The sequence below is a fragment of the Volvox carteri genome, assembly GCF_000143455.1.
Source record: "Volvox carteri f. nagariensis unplaced genomic scaffold VOLCAscaffold_21, whole genome shotgun sequence".
NCBI lineage: Eukaryota > Viridiplantae > Chlorophyta > Chlorophyceae > Chlamydomonadales > Volvocaceae > Volvox > Volvox carteri.
In genome coordinates, this window is record NW_003307564.1 from 419,501 (window position 1) to 443,009 (window position 23,509).

The 23,509-nt window shown below is 54.0% G+C and overlaps 3 protein-coding genes across 3 annotated transcripts; 1 reads left to right on the forward strand and 2 right to left on the reverse strand.

Moving 5' to 3' along the window:
- Positions 1–1,579: 1,579 nt before the first annotated feature.
- Positions 1,580–8,675, reverse strand: VOLCADRAFT_61058 (uncharacterized protein; the record flags this gene model as incomplete). Its single annotated transcript, XM_002950995.1, has 7 exons — positions 1,580–1,909; positions 3,360–3,440; positions 4,646–4,771; positions 5,497–5,579; positions 7,550–7,661; positions 8,052–8,265; positions 8,485–8,675. 7 exons carry the CDS (start codon positions 8,673–8,675, stop codon positions 1,580–1,582), a joined length of 1,137 nt encoding a protein of 378 aa, XP_002951041.1.
- A 2,484-nt stretch (positions 8,676–11,159) lies between these two features.
- Positions 11,160–16,124, forward strand: VOLCADRAFT_104920 (uncharacterized protein; the record flags this gene model as incomplete). The annotated part of the gene is made up of 8 exons (XM_002950898.1): positions 11,160–11,843; positions 12,298–12,516; positions 12,568–13,260; positions 13,484–13,540; positions 14,196–14,549; positions 14,886–15,207; positions 15,340–15,713; positions 16,008–16,124. 8 exons carry the CDS (start codon positions 11,160–11,162, stop codon positions 16,122–16,124), a joined length of 2,820 nt encoding a protein of 939 aa, XP_002950944.1.
- Positions 16,078–22,670, reverse strand: VOLCADRAFT_81300 (uncharacterized protein). Its single transcript, XM_002950996.1, has 10 exons — positions 22,508–22,670; positions 21,858–21,996; positions 21,334–21,633; positions 20,703–20,833; positions 19,890–20,003; positions 18,931–19,051; positions 18,551–18,616; positions 17,888–18,078; positions 17,429–17,576; positions 16,078–17,106 (listed from the first exon to the last, which is right to left on the reverse strand). The coding sequence occupies exons 1-10, from the start codon at positions 22,545–22,547 to the stop codon at positions 16,947–16,949; spliced, it is 1,410 nt and encodes a 469-aa protein (XP_002951042.1). The 5' UTR covers positions 22,548–22,670; the 3' UTR covers positions 16,078–16,946.
- Between the last annotated feature and the right edge of the window lie 839 nt (positions 22,671–23,509).

Genomic DNA, 23,509 nt, shown 5'->3' on the forward strand with positions numbered 1-23,509 from the left:
CGCGAGGATATGTGGCTTAAGCTGTGCACCTGACAGCTGCGCTGCGTGGTCATGCGTTGCCTTCGAAGACATCGGAATACGTGCTTTCATTGAAAGCGTCATCAGCAGCGCGTGTGTCTATGTAGCAGGATATAACTATTCCTGCCGCCGCTTCAACGGTTTGTACAACACACATGCTGCGAAAATGCAACTATACCGCTCGACAACCGCGAGAAGAAATGTGGGAGTCAGACCAACATACATCACACCCACACGCCACCACACGACAACCATCAGAGCGTGGCTAAACACCGGGATGGCAATCCCTATCCATGTTGAAATGTCTGCCTCTTAAAAAGAGGATAGAGTGGTCGGGAGCGCATTAATTGCGATACTCCGGGACTCGTGCGCACTATTCTTCCTTTCCACCACAAGCCACTCCAGTTTGAGTGCGCGCGACTCGCAACCGTTTAAAAACGCCCCTACAGCTACTATCATGTCTGTCGGCAAGCGTGTATGCCGCCGGCGGGTCGACTATGCCATCCTGCCGAAAAAACGCGTGTTTGCGTGTGTGTGATTGTGTCTCTTCCATATCCCACCCATCCAGTAGAAGTAGCAGCAGTAGTAATGCCATACATAATGAAAACAAACTCGCACTCTTGTCAGCGACGGATGGCTCAGCCACAATGCGTGCCATGCGCAAACCCGCTTAGCCTCCTTCGGTTCAAGCCTTCTCGTTTCTGCGCACATTCACACGCACATAACTTCACACACAGACCCTTCACACACAGACCCAGAAGTGAAAACCATTAAACAAGCCACAGCTACAGACACAATACGTACATACATACATACATACAAGCACGCAAACGGACCCCAAACCACAGGGAACGGCCACACACACGCACAGACATACATACCGCGCATTCCCTCGAAGCATTACAGCAGCAACCCGGCGCGCAGCACCAACAGAAGGCAACATATCCCCCAACATACCTCCTTTGCACTGCTCAAGGCATGCCAAGTGAGGCTCCGCTGCTGCTACAGCAACACCGGGGACGCACACAGCAAGCTGCAGACGGGAGTGTAACAGAACGATCAGTGCGCTCGGCCATAACTCAGAAGAATAAGCTAAGGTATGACGACGTGTCTTCTCAATCGACTGTCGTACGTGACACAGGAGGGGAACCCTCAGCAGCTGCAGCAGCCGTAGCTGTCGAAGTCGCAGAAACAGCGGCATATCAAAAGCAGCTCTTTCCTTCCTTTCCTTCAATACCCTGCCCAGTTTGCAACACGGAGAGCGTGGCGCAAAAGAAACAAGCCGCCGCCGCCGCCGCCGCAGCAGCAGCACGAATACCGCTACCACCACACCACGACAACGTGCATCATTTTGTATCGCATCACGCGTCTCTGTCAGTCTGTTCATCCGTCTGTCCGCCCATCCGTGTGCTGCTGCTGCCACTGCTGCTGCCGCTGTTGCCGCTCTCGCAGTGCTGCAGCAGCAATAATGCACACACTGCTATCGCCTCTGTCCTATACCACACATGGACCGCAAGCATACGTGTATACAACAAAAGCACACGTGAGCCCCGAACGCAACTCATCCCTCAACCCATCCTGTGCACATCCGCTCCGGGATAGCCCCCGGCGCTGGCGCAGTAACAGCGCCCCCGACGCCGTTGGCCGAATTGGCCCTGCCCGGCGCCGCGTCTACGACACCACCCACATCGCTCGGTGCTGGCGCTGCGGCACCACCGGCGCCAGGTCGGTCGTTGCGCAAGTCCACAATCACCACAGTGACATTGTCCTTGCTGCCCCGGTCTATAGCGGCCTTAGTCAGAACAGATGCCGCGATGCGAACAGCCGCGTTACGAGAAGCGCCCTTCTCACGTGCTCGCTTGATGCAGCGGATGCACAAGTTGGTCGCTTCCTGCGCAACACACATGGGTGTTTTGCGGTGGTATGGATGGGTGTAGGTAGTGTGCCGCCGCGACAGACGGAGGCAGCGGGGTGCCGCACACATGCGCAATACAGCGGCGCCGCGGCAATATAATGACACGGCTGCAGCAGCAGCAGTAGCAGCAGTTCACCGCCGCGATGCTGTGTGTAGCAAGTTACGGAGGCTCGGAAACCAGCTTTTGGGTTAGAGCGGCCCAACCACAATGCCTAAAGAGAGAAACGGCGGTGGCCCTTGTAATGTTAGTAACCCCGCCTGAAGGCAGGTAGTTTTTGTTTCAGTTTTAATGCTGCCAAGGCGGGGGATGCACTTGGTATCGTCATTTTTTCCGCAACAGGGGGCAATAGTTTGGAGCAGTTGTCGTTGAATCTTCCTTTTATGAATACTCGAGGCCCAAAACCTTGGCAGCGGAGGCGATCTAAGACTTGAACCCGGAAAGTGCAGCTACGGTGCGGATGCGAGCTCAGAAGTCCGCGCGTGGTTCCGGAGGTCACCCCAGGGAGGTCAGAGCGCAGGGGAGCAGGGCCAATAGAATACATGCCGCACGTCCCACAGATTTGATTTGAAAACCATGCTCTGCCTTGAAAAATCTTCTCCCGTTGTTTAATATCTTCTCCCGTTGTTTAATAATAGCTGTGCACGAACGCTGTTCACGCCGATTTTTACTATTAATTTTAATAGAGCTCCCTTCTCCTCGCTCCCAGGATGCATCTGGGAGAGAGGCGCGTTTCAACACCGGCACCACCACCAGCAGCAGAAAAGTCGCACAAACGTATAGTGGGAAAAGATTGGGTTTTCTATGTGTCTGTTCTTCAAACCCTCCCAAGGACAGTCACATCTGTTTTTTTCCTTTCCTTGGTAATCCGACACACACACACAAACACACAAACACAAGGGGGAGAGAAATCTGCAACGTACGCCCAGAGCACCCCTTCACCCTCTTCAGGCTCTTCCCATGACTATCTTTGCGCAACGGCCCCAAGGGCTTTTCCCCCTCTTCGCAATTTACGTCGCATCCTAAGCGGAGAGAGCTGGCGAGGGCCGTTCGACCATAGTTCCTCATCGTGCATTACCCCTTCTTTTTGTCACGACGGGAAGGGTCGTGATCATCATCATCATCATCATCATCATCGTCATGGACATGAACTTTTTTGGGCGTTGCGCGACCTGCAGATGATGCGATAACCGTCTCCGCTCTAAGCATTATAAATGGATATAGGATAAACTGCATGTGGCATCATGCTGCCACACCTTTGCTGTCATTTGGCGGCCGCGGATGGCCCCGGAAGGACTTTTAAACCAGCCCTTTCCCAATCCATCCTCCAGGATGGAGCAGAGCGACAGGACACGTCGTTGCGACGTTGCGCCTGGCGCCACACGTGCCCACGTATGTATATACGTATGCGCGAATGTACAGACGTACCTGGTTCGCCATGACATCCCAGAGGCCGTCGCTGGCTAGCAGGAGGAAGTCGTCGTCCTCAGTGCGGCAAACAACCGAGACCTTGCAAACGTGAGAGTAGAGAGTGGGTGCACACGCACACAGGACATAGAGCGCAAAAAGGGGAGGGGGAAAGCAGGGCGGAAAGAGGGCGCACACGCACGCACACGCGCGTGCGATAGAGGGAGGGAGGGAAGAAGTGAGGGAGACATATGACCGACAGCGTAGGTTGGTAGATAGATAGGTAGGTAGGTAGGTAGGAAGTAGGACAGAGGACACATCCCCTGACAACGTACGACAGGAAGACGCCCAGACAGGTGGGATAAAACGCATATCTGTCCACACGCCGTAAAGCAGCGACCGCGGAGACACGACAGGGCCCGCAACGGTAGCACGCCGTGCCAAGACGTAGCGTAGCGCCCTCTCATCTAACGTCAAGGAATGCTGCATCCGCAGGCGCCGGCAGCGGCGCCGTCACCGCCCCCTTACATATTCCAACGCTTTTTAATTACCTTACAAGGTCCCAGCCCTGGCTGCAACTCAAATCCCACTCAAGTTTCCAGTTCTAGTCAAGATTACGATCCAAACTACTCCAATTCAAAGACCTATACCAGAACCTATTAGAAGCAATACCCTTGCATAACCCTCGCCCTCCCCAACGTAACGGGGGTTGGTGTACTCATGATACCACGGCGCCCCGTTTGCAACGTATTTCAGTATCGTTCTCAAGGGAAAAATCGTGTAGTACGGAAAAATGTGTGCGGTGATATGCACGTGTGCGCCCTGTGAAAGGACGATGATGGAAAATCATACGTATGCACATGTGACATGGGAAACGGCAAAACCCCAAACCCCTTTCCGCGTCCTGCACCCGGATTTGAAGCCCACATATACGAGATTCGTGTGCGTGCGTTTTTTACGCTCTCAGACCGGATCAATCCTTGAGCCTTGAAATAGCTCTTGCAAAGCAGCAGCAAGAGCATTACCAGCCCCTATAGGCTCCATGACATCACACCAAACCATCCCTCCCGCCAAATTTCCCCCTTTTCCTTACAACATCTCACATTAGATCAGATCCTGGAATCGGAATCATTGGATCCTCCGGGACTGGTATCATTGGATCCTGGGATCACACATGCGTACCAAGCCACAGAAGCCCTGACACAGCTTGTATCCCCCGGCTTCAAGCAGCTTTCCAGGCTACCCAATGTCCTTTTTCCAACCGTTCCTTTTTCAACCCTTCCCCCTCCCCCCCCGCGCACTCCTACCTCCGGCTCTGGAATGATGTAAGGTCGCAGCCCATGATCCCCAATCGCACGCGACATGGCCAGCACTCCCATCACTCGGTGGCCATTCCAGTAGAGCACCTGGCCACCAGCCTTCTCCACGCGCTCCTGCAAACTCGAAAGGAAAAGGAGGAAGTTGACGGAAGGATTGGTAAGTCAGGGAATGCCAAGGCAAGCCCCTATCAAGCAATGAACGAATATGGGAGCAAACGAGGAAAAACGAGAGTATGGAAGCGTCAGATTGGGTTCTTTCTTTAAGTCAAGGAGGGTCAAAAGTTGGGTCGTCCGCGTAGACTGAGCTGAAAACATGCAGGAAACGACATCTGACCAGACCGGTTCGCATGCAATCAACCATTACGGACAAAGCAATTGTTCATGCCCGTGTTCGTTAGCCGATCTACGCTGCGCTGTGTTGGCCTCCAACGATGTGAAATAATTTCCTCTCTGCGCCATCGCTCCACTACAGATGCTGCTCCACCGCCCGGGATACGCGGCAACTGAACACCTGGACACTGGGGCCGCCCTAATCCGCCTCTCAGATGCTGCCAGCCTGTGTGTGCCCCTGCCCTGCCCCTGCCCGAACCCCACACGGATCCATGACATCACCGATTACGGCTCACTAGGGGCAGTTTCCGACCTCTTGGACCCACCGTCAGCAGTTCACTTCCCACTTCCTCGCATATGATGATATCCCCCCTACGTACGCACCGCCACCGACCTGTGCTGAGAAATGTTGGGCTCCCTTTCCCAGCAGGGCAGCTTCCCTTTTGCCAGCCTCGTCCCCACCTGACCCCCCCCCCCACGCCCGTCAGTCGCCGTCCCGCCGCACTCACCGCCTCGTCCTCCCGCTCAGGCTTGTGGTCGTCCGTGAGCTGGATGGCCTTTCCTGCCCGGCACAGCACCGCTCGGGAATCACCTGCGCAGCGGAACAAGGGCCAAGTGGCAGCACAAGGCCCACCGGTACACCGTCGCAGAAGCACGCGTCAACAACGGAACTGCCTTCATCCCCCACCCTCATAGCGAACAGGGGGTGAAGGTTGATTATATAATGATTTGGTTTGGTTAATGGTGATAATAATAATGATGATGATGATGATGCAAGAAAATACATAAAACCCCGCCGGCACATTCAAAGCCGCAAAAGAAGCAAGTGGAGCTGGAGTCCAACGTTTGCGGGTGGGGAGCCAGTTCAGCAGACAGGTACATGCAAATCCTCGCGTCCACAGGCAGGTACATGCAAGTCCTCGAGGCCTCGTGCGTTTCCTATGGCAAATGTGACACGCGCCTCCCTAGGAAGACTTCCTACTGCCCAGTACAGGAAAATGCTACACGGCACATGACGCGGCAGGACAAGAACGCTGTTGAACTCAGCAGCACACACAGTGCATTATCAAGAATGATAATAGAGGGTTGCGGAGGAACTAAACGGCTCGCGGGGTTCGCGTCGGGGGGTTGTACGCAGAATTGACACGGTCATAGACATCATCATCATCAGCAGCAGCAGCATGTTCGGACGTTGCCCACAGACGTCGCACAACATCGTCACCGGTTTTCCTCGTCTGTCACCATCTCGCAGCACCGCGCAGCCGGCGAGAAACGCAGTAGCGCCACGCTATCCACGCCGCTGTTATTATTAAAGTTCACAGGATACTCGTCACACTTGCCCGCGCCACGTCGCCTCCTGCAAATACGTCACGGGGAGACGCCCACCCTCTCCCCCGACGACATGCTGAGCAACAAAAATTACCCACAACCACCACCACCACCTGACTGGAAAAATCCCAAAACAGCGCTGTGCGATTGTGCGTTGCGACCTGCAAAACCGCCATCACACCAGCGACGGACAAACAGCTCTGGACGCCTCCATTGGGGCTCACTGGCAGCCGCAGCAGCTCCGAGACAAAATCGCCGTGAAGCCATGCAAGACTCTCTACTCCGCATGGCGCGCATGTATCCAGTTATATATATAACGCCGCGCCGCGCTTCAACCGCCTCTCCGCCGTCTTCAAACCATACGGTGCGAAAGCTCCGATACGCCTATGTACATGTACATGTCCGTGACCAGACGACGTCCCACACAGCGCAGCTCCTGTCTTGTCCATTGGACTGGACAAAACTGGCAGCTGCCAGTCTCGACCTGTCCAATGGACAGGGCAGGAACTGCGCTGTGTGACACGTCATCTACATGTGTCCCTGTACAGCAGAGAAAACTTATTGAAGCCACCAGGGGGCTAGGGCTTCCGGGCTTTAGTGGGTTCCCGCCGGGGAAGAGACCCAAATCGCTCTGTCACCATCGGGCGGCACCGCTGGCACCAAAAACCCCCAAACCGATAACCAGCTGGCTGCTGCCGCTGTGCCACCGCCGCCTCAGCAGGAGGAGCCATGAAATCGCCACGGCAGCTACCTTGAAGAGCGAAGCGTCGGCGTGCGGACAGCAAGCACCTCCTCGCCCACCTGCACCTCAAACCCGTCCTTGCCATCTGCCGCCGTGCCCCCTTCTACTCCGAACCCGGTGTGTCATGCGAATACACACTTGTACTGCTAAAGGGTGCTGCTGCTGCGGGGGCACATCGGCCCTGTCTGCCTGTCATCATACCACACAGAAAGCGCCCCTTCGTTCTATTGCCCGGCCCAGCACCCGCAAAAAACACCTCACAGCATAATCACTTTCATCACCTTCGCCATTTCCCTCATCTCGCCGCTCCGAAGATCAAGCACGCACGCAAACCCTCTTCCCTCTCGCAACTGCACCCGTGTCACCAGGCAGCGCTGTTCCGGCACCGCAGGCGTCAAGCACCCCACACTTCTGCTGCGGGGGCACACCGCTTTTAATGCAGCTTCACCTCGAAAACAACACCCCTGCAATAACCATTCCAGAAACCTTACCGCAATTCGCCAGCCAGACTTTGCGCGTGCCGACCAGCGCGACGAGCGCGGTGCTGCCGACCATTGCGGCGCAGCCGTCGTTCGCAAACTCCGCGTCCGTCTTAACAAAGGCCTCCTTCAGTGCCTCCTCAAGCAGACACGTTACGCTGACGCCGTCGGATCTGTCGCTGCCAGAGCTGCCGTTGCTGTCATTCTCAAACATGGGGTCGTTCTCCGGCGGAGGGTAAAGCGCGTGTTCATCTTGCCCTCTGGATCCGTTACTGCTGCTGTCGCTATCTACGCTACCTTTCTCCAGCAAACACTGCTTCTGCGGGTGCTGCTGCTGCTGTCCTTGCTGCTGCGACGTTGTTGGCGATGAAGACGTTGGCGATGAGGAGGACGGCAGCGGCGGCGACGGAGACAGAGCTGCTGCTGGTGGCGGCGGCGGCGGCAGCGCCCCTGGCATCGCCGCCGAAGGTGTCGGTTCTTGTCCCCCAAGGCTGAGGCAGGCAAACTTGGTCACAGATTGCATCAACGAACTGCTAATCGACCAGTCTACCTGGCTGCCATCTGCCTCTGGCGCCTGCATTAGCTGGTTACCGTCCGCAATCGAGTATCCGCACGCTGTGGCAATGGACCTGGACAAATGATGGTGTAGACGCTTCGCGCAGTGCTCCGCGGCCTGGCAACCCCCGTGGCCGTCATACACGCCGAAGAAGTGCAGTGTGTCGCTGGCGCTAACGGTCGCATCCGAGGCACCCGTTCCGGGTGTGTTTGTCGTGGTCTGGTCGCCGTCGGCCTGCCCCGGGCCGCCCGCCCATACGCCGGCGCCTGGCCCGGCGCCGCTCGGCGATAGTGGGGCGCTGCTGGTCGGAGACTGCTGGTCGGAAGTCTCTAGCTGTGTTGCAATTCGCAGCGGCAGCTTGTTTTGCAGCGGCTCGTCTGCTGCTGGCGACAGCGGAATGTCACAGAAGTTCGGCTGCACCGCATACATGTCCTCCATCTTATTGCGTTTTCCGCAAACTGCCTTGACGCCGTGCGCAGGGCAGCTGCGCAGGGCGCCTAGGCAGGCTGACGCTTGACGCTGGAAGGACAATGGCTGGGGAGCTACCGAGTCCGCCGCTCCACACAAAGAGCCGAGCTTCATCGGTGTGCTAAGTGTGCCATTCAGACGCGGACCCGATACGTTGGGCGTCGCAACAGAATTCTCCTCAGAGCTAGAGCTGCTTGTCTCAATTATTGTGTCCTGGTTCCTAATCCTAAAAACCGAACCTGGTGAGCACGGGAGGTCATGTGCCCTTTGAAAAGCTGAAACTACATCCTTGTTAAAGGATGCCGCAGATGAAACGAACGGTGTCGGCGGTGGTGAGGAGCAGTTGGCCCTGTCCGCTGCGAATGGGAAGCAAACAGCGGTCTCGCTTTTAAGGGACTCCTTCTCTCCGCAGCCAAACTTGCAGCATGACGTTAGCAGCTGCACTTCGCTCTCCCTAGGTGCAAGGCCAGATGGGTCTGCGGCAGGCCGAGGGGGCGAAGCAGGACCAGCAGTAGTACATTCAACACCTTCGCGTCACAAGGGTCCTTCTCCTCCACAAAACTCTCATAGTTTTAAATTCATGCCAACTCACCCAATGTCAGGGTCCGTTTCAAATGGAATGCGCACGGCTCTGCCCCAAGTTGCACGCTCATGTTGCTGGAGTGCTGACAAAGGCTGCCTGGCCTGCAGACTTAAGCGCTCCTTCCGTTTAGAACCATGCTGGGATACTGTGCGAAAGACCGCTGCGCCCCAACTCCAAGAAAGTGCCACGAGGCCTCAGGGGAACGCGAAACAGGCCGAGACAGCCCGATACAGGCCTTGTTGCTGCTCGGAAGGCAACTAATGTGAATAAAGGTCAGAACAGGCCAAGGAGCACAGCACGGACGGCGATAGCCATGGTCGAGACAATAGAACCTAAGGGTAGCTGCTGTAAGCGATACGGATAGCACAGATGCTTCTTAACCCTAGAACAATCACTTATTACAATAAGTGTGCTAAAGGTAAGCTATGACGTGTTCACAAGATTTGGGAGACAGTAGGGAAAAGCTTGCATGAGGCAGGTTGATTTGGGGGCCCTATGTACGCGGCCCGATGGTTCAATTGCTGCAACTGTTCAAGGCCTGCTTGTCTTCCATTAAGTATATTGTGTTGTTGGTCCAAGTGCCGTTGTTGCCTGTGCTTGCACTTGCATATTGTCATCCTAGTAGAATAGACTGAAGCAAAGCGGACAGAAAGCTAAAGGCTGAAAAAATCGCATTGCCTGAGGATAATGCAGGAAAGGGCGTCATAACTAACCCGGCACGCTGCTCTATGCATACCAGTAGCTTCACCGAAACGTGATTCAATTGTTAAGCAGGTCTGGCCTGCGTTACATGTACCTACGCGCAAGAAGTACATGCCCCATGTTTCAATTCAGCTTAGGGGTGTGCCTAGAGCCCTTCCTCAACTTGAGCGCACCTCTTGTGACTTGACGACCCCGACTACGTGCGTCACCTTGTCAGCACGACTTTAATGTACTGTTAGATATAGACCATGCACCATCTCATGAATGACACAGCCGCGAGCAAACCTGTTGAAGTCATCGATTGTCAGTAGATGCTCCAAGCCTGCAAGGTCTATTGTTTATGGCATCGCACAGTTAGGTATTGTGCGCAAGAATGCCTGAATGTACGCCCAGACAGTACTCAGAAGGGTTGCAGCGGAAGGGCCAACCATGGGCTGACAGACACCATGTCTTAGAGCTGGAGGAGGGGTGCAAAGCGGTGCCCCATCCTCGCATCCTGGGATTTAAGGGGTTCCCCTAAATGGGAACCCCTTTAGGCGGGGGGTCGGGTACACATCCTGTCGGTTGGATAGATCCTACGCTCCTCTTTTCCGTATCCTCGAGCCAAACATACCGCACCCTGGTGACAGCACCCCCCTCGGCCATCCTCTTCCTTGGTGGGATGGCGTTGACCCTTCCAAATGTACCGCCATCCTGGGCCCTCTGCCATCCTTATCCTGGGGGTCCACATTTTTATCCTACTCTTTCCCATCCCTATTCCCATCCCTAATCTGTGCCCGACATGCTTTGCAATACGAACCAATCCACTGATTTCGTTAGCATGCGATGCAGATGGCACGAGGGCACTACAATTTGTGCGGGCATTGTCATGTTCGCGTGGTTATGATAAACAGTCACGTTGCGCTGTCAGGCGCCGTCACCTCTAATCACTTCCCTGTCACAATCGTCAATCTCTAAAAATGGGTCCTCATTATGGGAAGGGGATAAGCAAAACCACAAGGATTCTTCATTGTGGAGAGGGTTGGCGTTTCCAGGCGCTATGTCACTGCGCCCTCATAACATTTGTGACAGAAGTTATTAAGAGTACATGTTAACGGAATAGCAATTGTCCGGATGGACAAGTTGCCGGTGCTGCTCGTGGCAATACCTTGCTCGGCTTGCCAATACCTTTCTCAGACCTCCTCATCGTACGCTGTACCTCCGTCGTCAGCTTTTGCTGGTCCGGAGTAAGAGGGCCGCATGCCACCTTCCATTCACTAATTCATCTTGAAAACCTTGTATTAACTTGCGATTTTTGCCTTTGGGCTGCGCACATGTCCACAATTTGCTTGGAGCAACTACCGACAGATGCCCTCACGCAAGTGTGCAACCGGCTTTCTCCCAGCTCGAGGCTTATGTTGCGACAAACCTGTCGCTGGGCATGCCGTATTAGCGACGAGACATGCCTTCGTTTGGGAGGTGTTGCGGAAACGGACATCCGTTCCATGGTTACAAGCACACTGGGCAATAACGACTACGGAGGTCGCTTTCGCAACATCCATTACTTACATATGTGCCTATCTGGCACCTGCGACCGGCATCAAAATGGAGCACCTGCAGCAATTGCCAATAAGGAGTCGCGACCCGGTTGGCCTGTCCTCCTATCGCAGCTCCGATTCCTCCGCGGGGTGAACTTGACATCCTGCAAACAATTCACACAAGAGCAGTTTCAGCAGCTCGCTGCGAGCTGTCCCGCCCTGGTCATGCTCCATGTACACCGGGACGCAAATCCTAACTGTAACTCAGTCGACATCACCCAAAAGCGTCCGAGTTCCGGTCAACTCTTCCTTGGCGCAGCACATCCCGACCGAGGCAGCCGTGGTGGTGATGGTCTAATGTGCAGGCCAACTGTCAGCGAGCCGTGGGCGCTTTTGGGGCTTACGTTTGCTCCGCTGGCTGCCTGCACCAAGTTGAGGGAGCTCAAACTGTACGACACACCTCCATTGCTAGTAAATTCGGTAGGCGACGGGTTAGGAAAAGATGGTAGGGAAGGGTAGAGAAACGAAACATGGAAACGAGCACAAACAGGCCACGCGCTTAGGGTAGTTGGAACCTTAATTGTGAGAGCAAGAATAAGCTCCAATAGTGTAGGCAGAATGCCGGAACTATGGAGGTGTAAGCTGAAGTAGCAAATTCGAAATCCTCGGCAAGCCATACGGCTGCCGTACATAACTTAGCTTAGAGGCTATACTCGCTTCGCTCCTGCCGCATCTAAGCTACAAACATCGCAAGGGGGCCTCCGCGAGTGCTGCGTAACACTCTCCAGCAGCACCCGCAGCACCTTCAGTGCAGCCGTAACGCTCGTAACGCTCGTAACCCATATCGTGCATTCACCCACTCGCCCGCTCGCTCGCTCGCTCGCTTGCTCTTCGCTGTGTTGACACTCTACCGACACCGTCGAATCCGCCGCAGTTCGACCGACCCACGGGTCTTCCAGGCGGCGCGTTGCTTTCTCTAGGCTGTCTGACGCAGCTACAAAGCCTGGCGCTGGCTGGCGTGGCGGCTGGCTTGGACCTGTGCCACTGCATTTCCCGCTTGACGGGCCTTACGCGCCTCGAGTTGGCGTTACTGCCGGCCTGTTGCGAGTCCGGTAGTGCTCGGTGGCGGCGGCCGCGGCAGCAGCAACCAAAGGTAACGCCGTCATTGGGACATCTTAAGGCGCTACGTTCCCTGCGCTTGCAGCTGATGGCTACGGCGGCGGACGTGCTTGGCCCCCGTGACGACGAGGTGACATTGCCGCGGGAGCTGTACGACATGGTGCTGTCAGCGAACCTCAGCAGTCTAGAGACGTTACAGTTGGATTTGCCGCAGCCGCCGCTGCCAGCGGCGGCGGCCGCCAGCGGCGGCGCCGCAGCCTCCAGCCGACCCGTGTCTCTTTTGGCGCCAATGACACTGGCGTGCAGCCCCGAGCATCTTGAGGCATTAATGACATGCGGCATGTCGCTGCGGCGGCTTCAGGCGTTACATCTACGTGGCTGGGTACCCTGGGGCATCTCGGGTAGGTGCCGACGACCCATGGGTCGTTTGCCTTACGGACAAGGCGTGGTTCCAGGGGTAGTGCCGTACAGCCACCACCTATCCGAGCTCCTGATACGGTGGGCATTTCATCGCGTGGCGACGTCGATTAACGGCCCAGAAAGCGGCGGGGGCGGCGGCGGCGGCGGCGTCAATGATCATGGCGATGATGGCGATCTGCTACCGCGGGATGTACGGGGCCAGCTTGCTGCTGGACGCCTGCCGCTGGGACGAGCAGTGCGCCATGCCGCGTGGGACTCGACAGCGGCACCGCCGCGAGCTCGTCTACCAGCTTGCCTCCGACTTCGTGTTTCAATTCTTGAGGAGGAACCGACGGCTCTATTTCCAGAACACCAGGGGGTGAGATCAATAAGTCCAGTGGCCGCATCTTCTCATTTTGACGGTTTGGGCGTTCGACCGTTGTTCTGACCGTTGGTCGTTGGCCGTTGGCTGATTCTGTTGACCAATCAACGTGTCCTTGGCTTTCGCGTGATCCGAACGACGACGCGACGCGACGTGGAATTGAAATAACTGTTTGTCCAGATCTATATCTATCGTCCCTAATGTGTGTGCGTGCATGCAGACCGCAGCCGCCGCAGCCGCCGTCGCCATTACTTCACGTAACGGGGGCAGCTCTAAGGTACGGGCACCGCCGCCGCTGTTCACGCGCTTGGGAGTACGGCAGTACGGCAGCTTGGGGACGTTAAAGTCGTAATATATTTTATCAGCTGGACAACGGGAAACGAATGAGTTATGTAGTAACTTCTGGATTTATTTATTTCCAGGGGTTTTCCCGGGGGCCCATTGCCGCTATTTTGTGTTGCTTGATTAAGCTATCCTTTTGTGTGTGGGTGTGTGCGGATGTGCAGGGGGAATACCAGCGCAGGGCGCACACATGGAGATCTGCCCTGCCATGCCGTGCCATGCCCTCATTGCGCCCTCATAGCATCACGACCAAAGTCAATTTTAGGACCGTGTACGACCCCCTCGTGGCGCATAAGGCCCCCACGCACCCGCACACGTGCGAGCATCCTCGCACGTCTACAAGGCCCATTAACACCCAGCCCTCTCCTCCTCCTCCTCCTCCTCCTCCTCCACTCGCTCGTTCACACTCATAATCACGAACCTGCCATCCCCATTTAACAACCCCAAACCGTCGCGCGCGCGTACATTTACCCGAATGCAAAAACGTGCATGCAAGCATGTGTATTGCCTTATAGGTCTCCAACATCCCTCCTCCTTACCCGCGCCCCGCTCCGTCGTCCTTGACACCGCCCTCTCGCTTTGCCGTACAGTGCTACGCCTACCTCCAATCCGCCGCCAGCCATGTCGACCTGGACCTGTTACTGCCGCCTCCAATCGGGGCAACACCAGACCACTGGGTCGCTGACCCACCAGAAATCGGATCTACTCCTGGTCCCGCCGATCCGCATCTGCTTGCGATGGCCGTCCGCGCCGCCGGGGGCTCCCGCCTCGCAGCGCCGTTGCGGTGGTTGCCGTACCAACTGCCGAATTTGTACGGCTTACGTCTGGCATACAATGCCGTGGACGAGCGCGCCGTGGCGTTGCTGGCCGCAGGGTTGCCGGCGTTGCGGCGGTTAGCTCTAGGGAGGGTGGAGCTTAGTGCTGGCGGGCGAGGGGGTCTGATGGTAAGCAAAAACAAAACGTTTCCATTTGCACATTTTTCATTTTCGTGCATTCAAATTTAAATTCAAATTCACCACCTACGGTTTTCGTCCATTTAGATCTTTCAGCACCAAAAAAACCGAATTATCGAAATCCACGCGGGTTGAACAGGGGATGAAGAAGGAAAAGAGGTAAAGCGATTGTGGTGGTGGTGCCGCTTCTGCCAGAGGTGGCAATGGCGGTGAAATTGAAAAGGGAATATCGTCACCGGAGGTGGCCCTCAGCTGACTTTCCGAGAACAAGAAAGCAAGGACCCCACCCCCACCCCGACCTACTGCCGTACAAATCCACACCCCCAGTCCCGCGCCTCACCGCACGCCGTTGTCCTCTCCGCTTTTGTGCAGCCGTTGGGCTCTCTTCAACACCTCTCTGAGCTCCGTTTTGGCCAGATTACCATTCATCAACAGAACCAGCAACAGCAAACACAACGACAGCAGACACAAGCAAAACATCGGCCCCACCAGGAGGAGCAGCAACATCAGGAAGCGCCTTCCACACCTATGGTTGCAGCCACTTTAGCGACAACATCAACAACGATGATACGGATGGGAGCTAGGATAGCATTCATAGGCGACAACACGGGTGCTGAGGCACAAGGAATGGCGGGTGGTGGTGCACCCGGTGGCGCTTCCGCTTCTGGCGGCGGCGGCGGCGGCGGCGGCGGTGTTGATGGTGGTGGAGCTGCTGCTACTGCTGATACGAGTGCTGCTCCTAGTAAAGGCACTGGCTCGTGTACTACTGGAATTGCTACAGCTACAGCTGCTACTGCCACGTCGGCGACTACAATAGCGGATCCTGAGACATCTGTCGCCGGCGTCCTCCGGGAGCTTGAGGACTGTTGCCTGGCGTTTTCGCTGCCGGCGGCCTTGAAGACGCAACGGCGATTCTGGCCCCCTTCGTACTCGTCGTCCCTGCCCCACGCGGCGGCGGCAGCGGCGAGGGCGGGAGGAGATCCTGCGTGTGGGTCAACGGCCAGCGGGTCAACGGCACCGGCGGCGGGTGCAGCATTGTCGTCTGCTGCGCCAGTGCCGCTGGCGGTCATGGGCGCAGGGACGCAGGTGCACTTAGGAACGCAGTTAGTGGTGGTTGTACCGCCGCAGGCCGTCAGCTTGGAACACGCTGTTGTGGTGAACCGTCGCTTGGAAGCTGCCATCATCACCGGCGGCAGCGGCGGCGGCGGCGGCGTTGACGTCAATAGTGGTGATGACGTCAGCGACAGTTTTAAAGGGGGCATATGGGCTACTTGTCGAGCGCAGCTGAGCTTGCGGGAACGCGGGCTGGAACCTGCCGGACATGTCTTTCCAGAGATGTAGGCAGCGGTGGCGGCGGCGGCGGCGGCGGCGACGACGATGGCGGTCCTTATCTCGTTGGCAGCCCAATGTTAAGCGTGTGTACGGTTTGCTTAAATGCGCCTGCCGCAGGCCTCTGACGCGAACGGTTTGCGGCGGCGGTTGCATCATGTACGATGTTGTACGACATGTCTTCTCTCTTGTCGTACATGTACCATCGTTACTGTTGTTATTTGTGTTAATTGTTAATTGTGTACACATACATATGCGCATGTACATATAAATACACAAATACACAGAGACAGATAGACGACCAGCACGTGTGCACGTGGGTTTTAACCCGGCTGCGCGACGTCCTCTTCGTGGCTTCTGTTGTCTGTTGTTAAATACATCGTTTTCATTACAACTTCCATTAAAGGATAAATAAAGATTTTAATTGCATTTGCCAATTTTCTTGGATTTGGTCGCATGCAACAAGTAGCGCTGTCAATTCGAAACCGCTTGACAACGAACTTTTAACGGTATTACCCGAAGGTGAGGCTGAGCCCAAGGTGTTACCCCAATGGTGTACGGCGTGACTGAATGAACGAATAAATGGCGTTACAGTGAAGTGTCTGGACGTATCACCGGTGCTACCCGCACATGCGACCCAAACAACCCAAACACAACATGCAAACTGTGTGAATGGACGAGCCATTCGTACAGAGTACGGCGCGCCGCTCGGCATGGTGGGGCTGCAACTGCGTGTATTGCCGGTTGGCGTCGTAATGCATTGTAGACGTGAAATGAAAAACTTAATGAACGTCCCATCAATTTTTTTAAATAATTTTGGATATAATAAATGCATAAATCCACCTGCAATTCATCACTCTTCGCGACAAGACTCTACAAGGCCGGCCACCTGCGAGAGCCCAGAAACCCCCTGGTGGGGATGGAGCCCAACCGAATGATCCCGGAAAGGTAGCAGCACATCACACTATACAAGAGCGATCGTCAGAAAGCGCAGCTACAGCTGCCCGGCGATTATGAACGAATCAAACCGCTACAAATCAAACCTCTAGACTAGAACCACTACTGCTTCGCGTCCTCCCCTTGGCCCTGCAGCTCTTCCAGGGTGGGATAATCGATGTAGCCCTCCATGCCTGGAGAATAAAACGTGTTCCTGTCGTACTTGTTGAGCGGTGCGTTGAGAAGGAAACGCTTGTGCAGGTCGGGGTTGGCCAAATACCACCTGTGTGTGTTTCGGACGTACGGAAGGAGTTGTACGGAAACAGATAGATGAAAAAGATGAGAAGTAAAAAGGTGTAGGAAGGCGGGGTCTTTTGATGAAACGGAGATGGCTTCTGCTAGTAACACAAAACAGAAAAACATAGTAGCAGCAGCAGCAGCAGCAGCAGACGGTGTCATTGCTGCATAAGCCGGCCTGCGCCTTGAGGTACATATAAATTCGCATACTCCTCCTCCAACATCACACACAAACATGCCATGCATGCGTGTATTTTCTACAGGCGGAAAAATCAGCTGCAGCCGTACTGCCGTACACATCCGCCCACCTGCCGTACGCCACAAGGTCCGCCTGACCGCTCGTCACCGCCGCAGCACCCGTATCGGCCTTGAAGCCGCCCGCGGTGATGAACGTGCCCTTGTATACCCGGCGGAAGGGCTCGAGGGAGTCCGAAGACGACTCCACCTCTGTGTTGCCTGTTTTGGCATCAAAGATTAAAAAAGAAGGAAAAATAAATACGCATTTAACGGTTTTTTTTTATTTTACAAAAGCAAAAAATGCTTACGGGCAGAAAGAAAAAAGGACGTTACTTTTAAAAATCATTAGTAACGTTTCCATGGCCCACACCCACAACACGCAAAAACATATTTGCGCGAAAAACATTAGCAGCTCTTACTTCGGTTGTCCTGTCCTGCACAGTGTAGGATGTTATGAATACGTCCTATTCCTTTTACAAGATTCCAGGTTCCAGATCCAATTTCTAAAAAAACGGAACCGCAGATCTTACCCAGGATTCGGGGCTCCACCATGTGAATGTACGACAGGCCGTACTTGTTGAGCTGCTCGACGAGGTAGGTATGGGTGGCGTAGGGGGTCGAGTCCACAGCATCCAAAAACTGGGCAAAGGGGCTTATGCGAATACCCACACGATCTGCACCCACCGCTGCCACCACCGCCTCCACCACTTCCAAGGCGAGTCTGTACGACAGGATGTTATCGGGGGGTTTGGGCTCTCCGTGTTGCTCTCCGGGTGTTGTATTTCATCGGAAGCATTCGTCGGGTTTTCGACCAGTTGTGTATTCACCTTGTCGTGCCACACGAAAAGTGCGGTCCAAATCACCAACAATCCAAACACAATCAATGTGTTGTCGTGTTTGTGCATGTATGTATGTGTGTTTTTATGAACTGGGAACGTTTTCCTCTCAATTCGTGGGTAAAGGATTACTATATAGCAGTATACGACATAGCTGACATGGCATCCGACATAAGGCCCGTGCAAGCGGCTGTCCTAACAATGAAGCTTTAAATTCGCCTTTTCGGTTCCATTTGCCGGGGGCCCTACCCCTCAGAAAACGGAGAAAAGATCTTTCATGTCTTTAAAACAAAACTCCCGACAATCCTTGTAAACTAAACCAACCGCTGAATAAAAAAACGAGAGCGCGATCCGCACCTGCAGCGTTTCTCAATAGAACCGCCGTACTCGTCCGTACGATCGTTGACGGAGTCCTTGATGAACCTGTATATTCGCACCAGTACGGCACAGGTACGGCAGCAGGCAGGTCCGTACACAGTTGCTGTTGGCAATACTAAGAAGGAGGCGACGCGGTACATTGTAGGTCCTCCTAGGGTTATGTAATAGGGGCAACGGGTCACTCTGAACCCCTCTTATCATCCCTCGTTCGTCCAACCGTTAGCCAACCGCTCGTCGTCCACCTGTCCCAACTGTTCCGACCAGATTAAGTCTCCAAAACTGTAAAAAAACGTTAAACAGTGATAAGCAACCCAACTAGAAAAACGGCCAACCAACTGAACCGCTCCCAACCACCCAACTGATCAATAAAGTAGCCGTTGGCACCGTGAATCTCAACGCCATCGAAGCCCGCCACCTCGATCGCGTTCTTGGCGGCCCGAGCATAATCGGCAACCACTCGCTTGATGTCCTCCTTCGTGGCTGCGGGTATGTATGTATGTACGTAGGTAGGCGTGCAGGCGTGTGTATGTATGTACGTATGCATGTATGTCGGGGAGAGGATGGCGGTGGTGGTGGTGAAGGAACAGGAAAAACAGGGGCAACATGTGAAGTAGGAGATAGAGGAAAGAGACGAACAGGCGCAAAGAAAATGCGGCATCAACAAGGAATGCGAAGGCGATGAATATCGATGCATCAAGGACAAACATCTGATGCATCAAGCGCGTGTGCGGAGAGATAGAAAGAAAGAAGTTAATATTTCCGGAAAACCAGCAGCGCAAATGGGTCGGCTCGGCATCTTTGCTCTTAGGCATAAAAAATCTTGGTAGCTCCCTATTAACAACATCATCAACAGATGGCTCTCCCACATAATTCATTTATTTGCATAAATATATATTTATCAAACATAAAAACCATTCACGTGGATGTATTTCGCACAAACCCAAACAACAATCGAAAACGGGGAACGAAGCAGGCAAGGGCCAGCGGCATCCACTAAATGAATTGGTGCAGGCAAGTTGTTCGGGGATTGCAGCAGGGCCATGAAAAATAAAACATCTCCAGATCTGGGTCTTAGCTTTTTATTACGAATCCAATTCCCCCGTCATATACATACACTCCTAATTTTCAGAGTTCGCGCATATGTCGCACCAGCCAGGTAGATGCATACCAACCAAACCATCCCAGCCACCTGCCCTCCAAGTTGCATGCATTAAAAAAAACGAACAGAGGAAAACAGGCATAATGTACGACAAACCATGCACGGCAATTCCTTAGGGTTTCAGATATTCTTACAATTCCGTACAGATATCCTACCGACCTGCCCGCGGTACGGCGTACTGCTTGGGGCCCGAGGGTGTGTATACGACGTACTCTGGTGACGTGATGGGACGTGTGGACGAGCTCAGGGGGGCGGCGCCGCCGGGCTGAAGCTCTGAAGGAGGACACATACAAACATACCGACAAACAAGCAGACGGCTGGACAGATTTACACAAACCACGGCAGACCAATCACTAGGCAATGAGGGGGTAAGAAATGAAAGTAGAAATAGAAATGGATGGCAGGTGAAAAAGAGGAAGTTTCTTGAAGGGGCAAGAGTACGGATGGGCAAGGAGAGAAAAGAAGAGAGAAGCGCAAAACGATCAATACACGGATCAAACAGACGATCAATATCAAGTCGACCGACAGACCGACAGACAAAGCTCACATGCAAATTCCATAGACAATTCCATATTATGGATCACACATACCCTACCGAGAAACCCTAAGCCCCATCTCACCATCTCACCTTACCGCCTTCACCCTTCTTCGTCGCCGGCATATGTCCGTATGCCGTACATTCTGCTCCACGTTTTCGCCCCACAATACCGCTCCCCAAACCCCACTTTTCACTTCACAAACCACAAACCACAACCCTAAACCCTCCCCATCTTTCTAAAGAGCTTGCATCCCCCAGTCTCTTACGTCCCTCCCCCAAATCCCGAAAAAATTGATCAGCAAACGCATTACCAACGATAATAACATCCTCCCCTTACACAAGCACTATTAAGGATATTGACACACTCCCGTTGTAAAAGGAGACAGCTCCTACATTTATTTCAGCATCGGGAAACCTCGGGAAATGCAACTCACCGGGGTGCGAGGCCCGGCCGCAGTGCCACAGCTGGCAGAAGAAGAGCGCGCCCTTGTCCTTGACCGCCTTGACCACTGGCTTCCATGCCTCCAGCTGCTCAGAGGAATACACTCCGGGGGAGTTCATATAGCTGAGGGTTGTGGTGGCAGCAAGGAGGGGGGAGGTGCGGGATGTCCAGGGGGCAGTTGGGTTTAGGTTGTTATAGGGTTTAGGTTAGGGTTTTTAAAAAGTGGGGGGGGGGAAGCGGTAGCTAGGAGCGCAGTCGTATAAGGAACGATGACAAGTACAACACCTGACACTCGAAAAATCGGCATCATCGGCATTATCGCAACAGACCGGTCCCTCATATTTTCCCAATGCACAACTCTCCTCCGCGTCCATTACCTCCGCAGTCACCGGCGATAAACGAAAATGGCCCCCCATGTGGCAAAGTACGACAACACCCGACAACACATTTCATACTGTGTAATTTAAACCACCAACGTTCCTTGTAAGGCCCGCCAAAACACACAAAAATGCCGTACAAGGATTTGAAATTACTGTAAAATGAATATTATTACTATTTTATTATTCAGTCCATCTCCAGCTGCTTTCGTACGACACAAAATTCTGTCCGTACAGCAGCCCTACCCGAGGCCATCGGGAGCGACGATGGTCGCCTCCGAGATCAAGAGAGTTCCCGGTACGGCACGTTGACTGTAGTACACTGCCGCTGAAGGCTGGGGAACTGAACCAATGGCCCGCAACCGCGTCAACGGTGCGTACACAATTCGGTTGGACAGTTGGAAGCGCCCGCCAGACAGTTTGTACGACGTGAACAGCGGCGCCACGTCGGACGGTACGGGTATAAGGTTGCCGTCACCGACATCAAAATGTGCCGGTTGCGAGGTGGTTGTAGTAGTCGCCGTTGCAGCGGGCGCCGTAGCAGCGCTGTAATTTTGAGTAGGTGGGAATATTTTTGTGTTTTTGGGGGGGAGAGAGGGAGTTTCAAGATCATCGTGAAAACCATCGAACGAGCCTGTTGGAGCCTTTTTAATAATAATATAAGAAAAGCAAAAACAAGAACAGCAGAAAACGAAACTTCGAAAAATTGTTGTACAAGCCGCGCAAGAGGATGCTTTGGAATGTTTGAGAAACGGAAAGTTTGAGGTTACCTGCTGGCCACAACGGTCCTTACTCCCGCGACGCTGGGCTTGTGCGAAGAAAAAGAAGAGGAAGAAGAATGTACGGCAGTAGCGCCAACCCGATGGTAGGTCACGCTATTTGAAGCGGAGCGAGTCCTGTTCGCAATGCCTGTGCAGGTTTCGGCATACCATTCGCCGTGAAGGCGCCGTGATAGGGCCGTGCGGGGAAGTGGTGAATTAGAGGTCAACGTTGAGGGGATCAACAAGTGAGGGGGATTCGAGGTCGAGCGACGGACGCGTGTTTCTTTGTTCTTTTTGCGTAGCGAGCTCGGGATAGTTCGGGATCCCAAAGGTGAGCACGGCAGTTGTGTGACAGTGTGTGGGAAGTTGAGCGAGGATGGAGCAAGAGCAAACTGATGGGAGACAAGCGCACGCAGTTCGCTAAGGGGAAATTTCAACGGAGGCCGGGAAAAAAGGACGTTTGGCGGTTCCAGGTTGCAGGTTGCTTTCCGAGCTTTACAGCAATAAGAGCGGGCAGGTGGTTGACGCACAACCAGGAATGCTGTCAAAAAGTATGATATATATTGATAGAGGGTTTCTGCCTTGCGCGATCGCTTTCGATTGCCGATCGGTAAATTCGTTGCAGCATTGCGATGCGCAAGGACCTCAGGAAGACTCACCAGCGGTATTCCTGGCTGGGGCAACGACTTGGCGCATCATTTTCTTTTTGCTGCAAAGCTACGCAAAGACCACTGCTTTTAGCGGGCAGGATTTATTATATTTATGAATGGACGGAGCAGGGCCAGCGCACAACAGTTAATATCGTCGTTGTGCTGACCAAAATCAATGGAATCACCACGCAATAAATTAGAACTCGATGTTTAGGATGAGACCTAAATTACTTGCTTACCAAAGCGCGCCAATGTCGTAGATGACCGTTTTCCGAAGTTTCCATGCATGACACAAGAAGGGCCTCAGATTACGCTTTCCACCAGCATTATTTACCTTGCCTTGTCTTATTCATAACATACTTTACAATATGAGCATGTGGTCATTTAGTTGGCAATGGACGCGCGTAGGAGGCGGACGCAAGCGAGCCAGCTTGACTTTTCACATAGCGGACCCGCAGCCATATCCATGAGGATGTTTGCTGAAGTCTGTTATGGAAGCCCGCCTGTGGAAGCACGCTGCCATGCGAACAAAGATACCCAGAGATCTAGTACAGAGATGGAGTAGCAAGGGTCCCAATCTGTTTAATTATAGTTTTCCCAAGTCACGCATCTTGTCCCCAAAAACTCCCTAGTGTTCCGTCGACGTAACGGGGGTCCCATCCATAACAAGTATAGCTTTTACCCTTTGTTTACGTGTCTACTCCTTATTGCTGAGTCCTGCCGTGTTGCGTTACCGTAGCTAAGCCACCAGCCACCAGCTCAGCTTGGTAGCAAAACAAACCCAGCTGCGAAACCCCTCCCAACACCAACCCATTATGAAACTTGCACTAGTGGCCGATAGTGATGACATAGTTATCTTTTAAAGGACCCACAAGTGCAAGGATCACTGGGCAGTATTGATCGAGACGGACGTCTCCCAGGCCCAACCCGCGATGCTGTCTTCCACATAATGCTTCTTGAAAACTTCCCCACTCCTCCAGCACCCCAGCTTCTGCACCAGAGGCTGCAGTC

Coding starts and splice junctions, on each gene's coding strand:
- VOLCADRAFT_81300 (XM_002950996.1), bottom strand. CDS start 22,547: ATGATGCGCCAAGTCGTTGCCCCAGCCAGGAATACCGCTG. Junction 19,052..19,889: donor GTACGCCGTACCGCGGGCAG/GTCGGTAGGATA, acceptor ACATACCCGCAG/CCACGAAGGAGGACATCAAG. Junction 18,617..18,930: donor AACGGCTACTTTATTGATCA/GTTGGGTGGTTG, acceptor GCGAATATACAG/GTTCATCAAGGACTCCGTCA.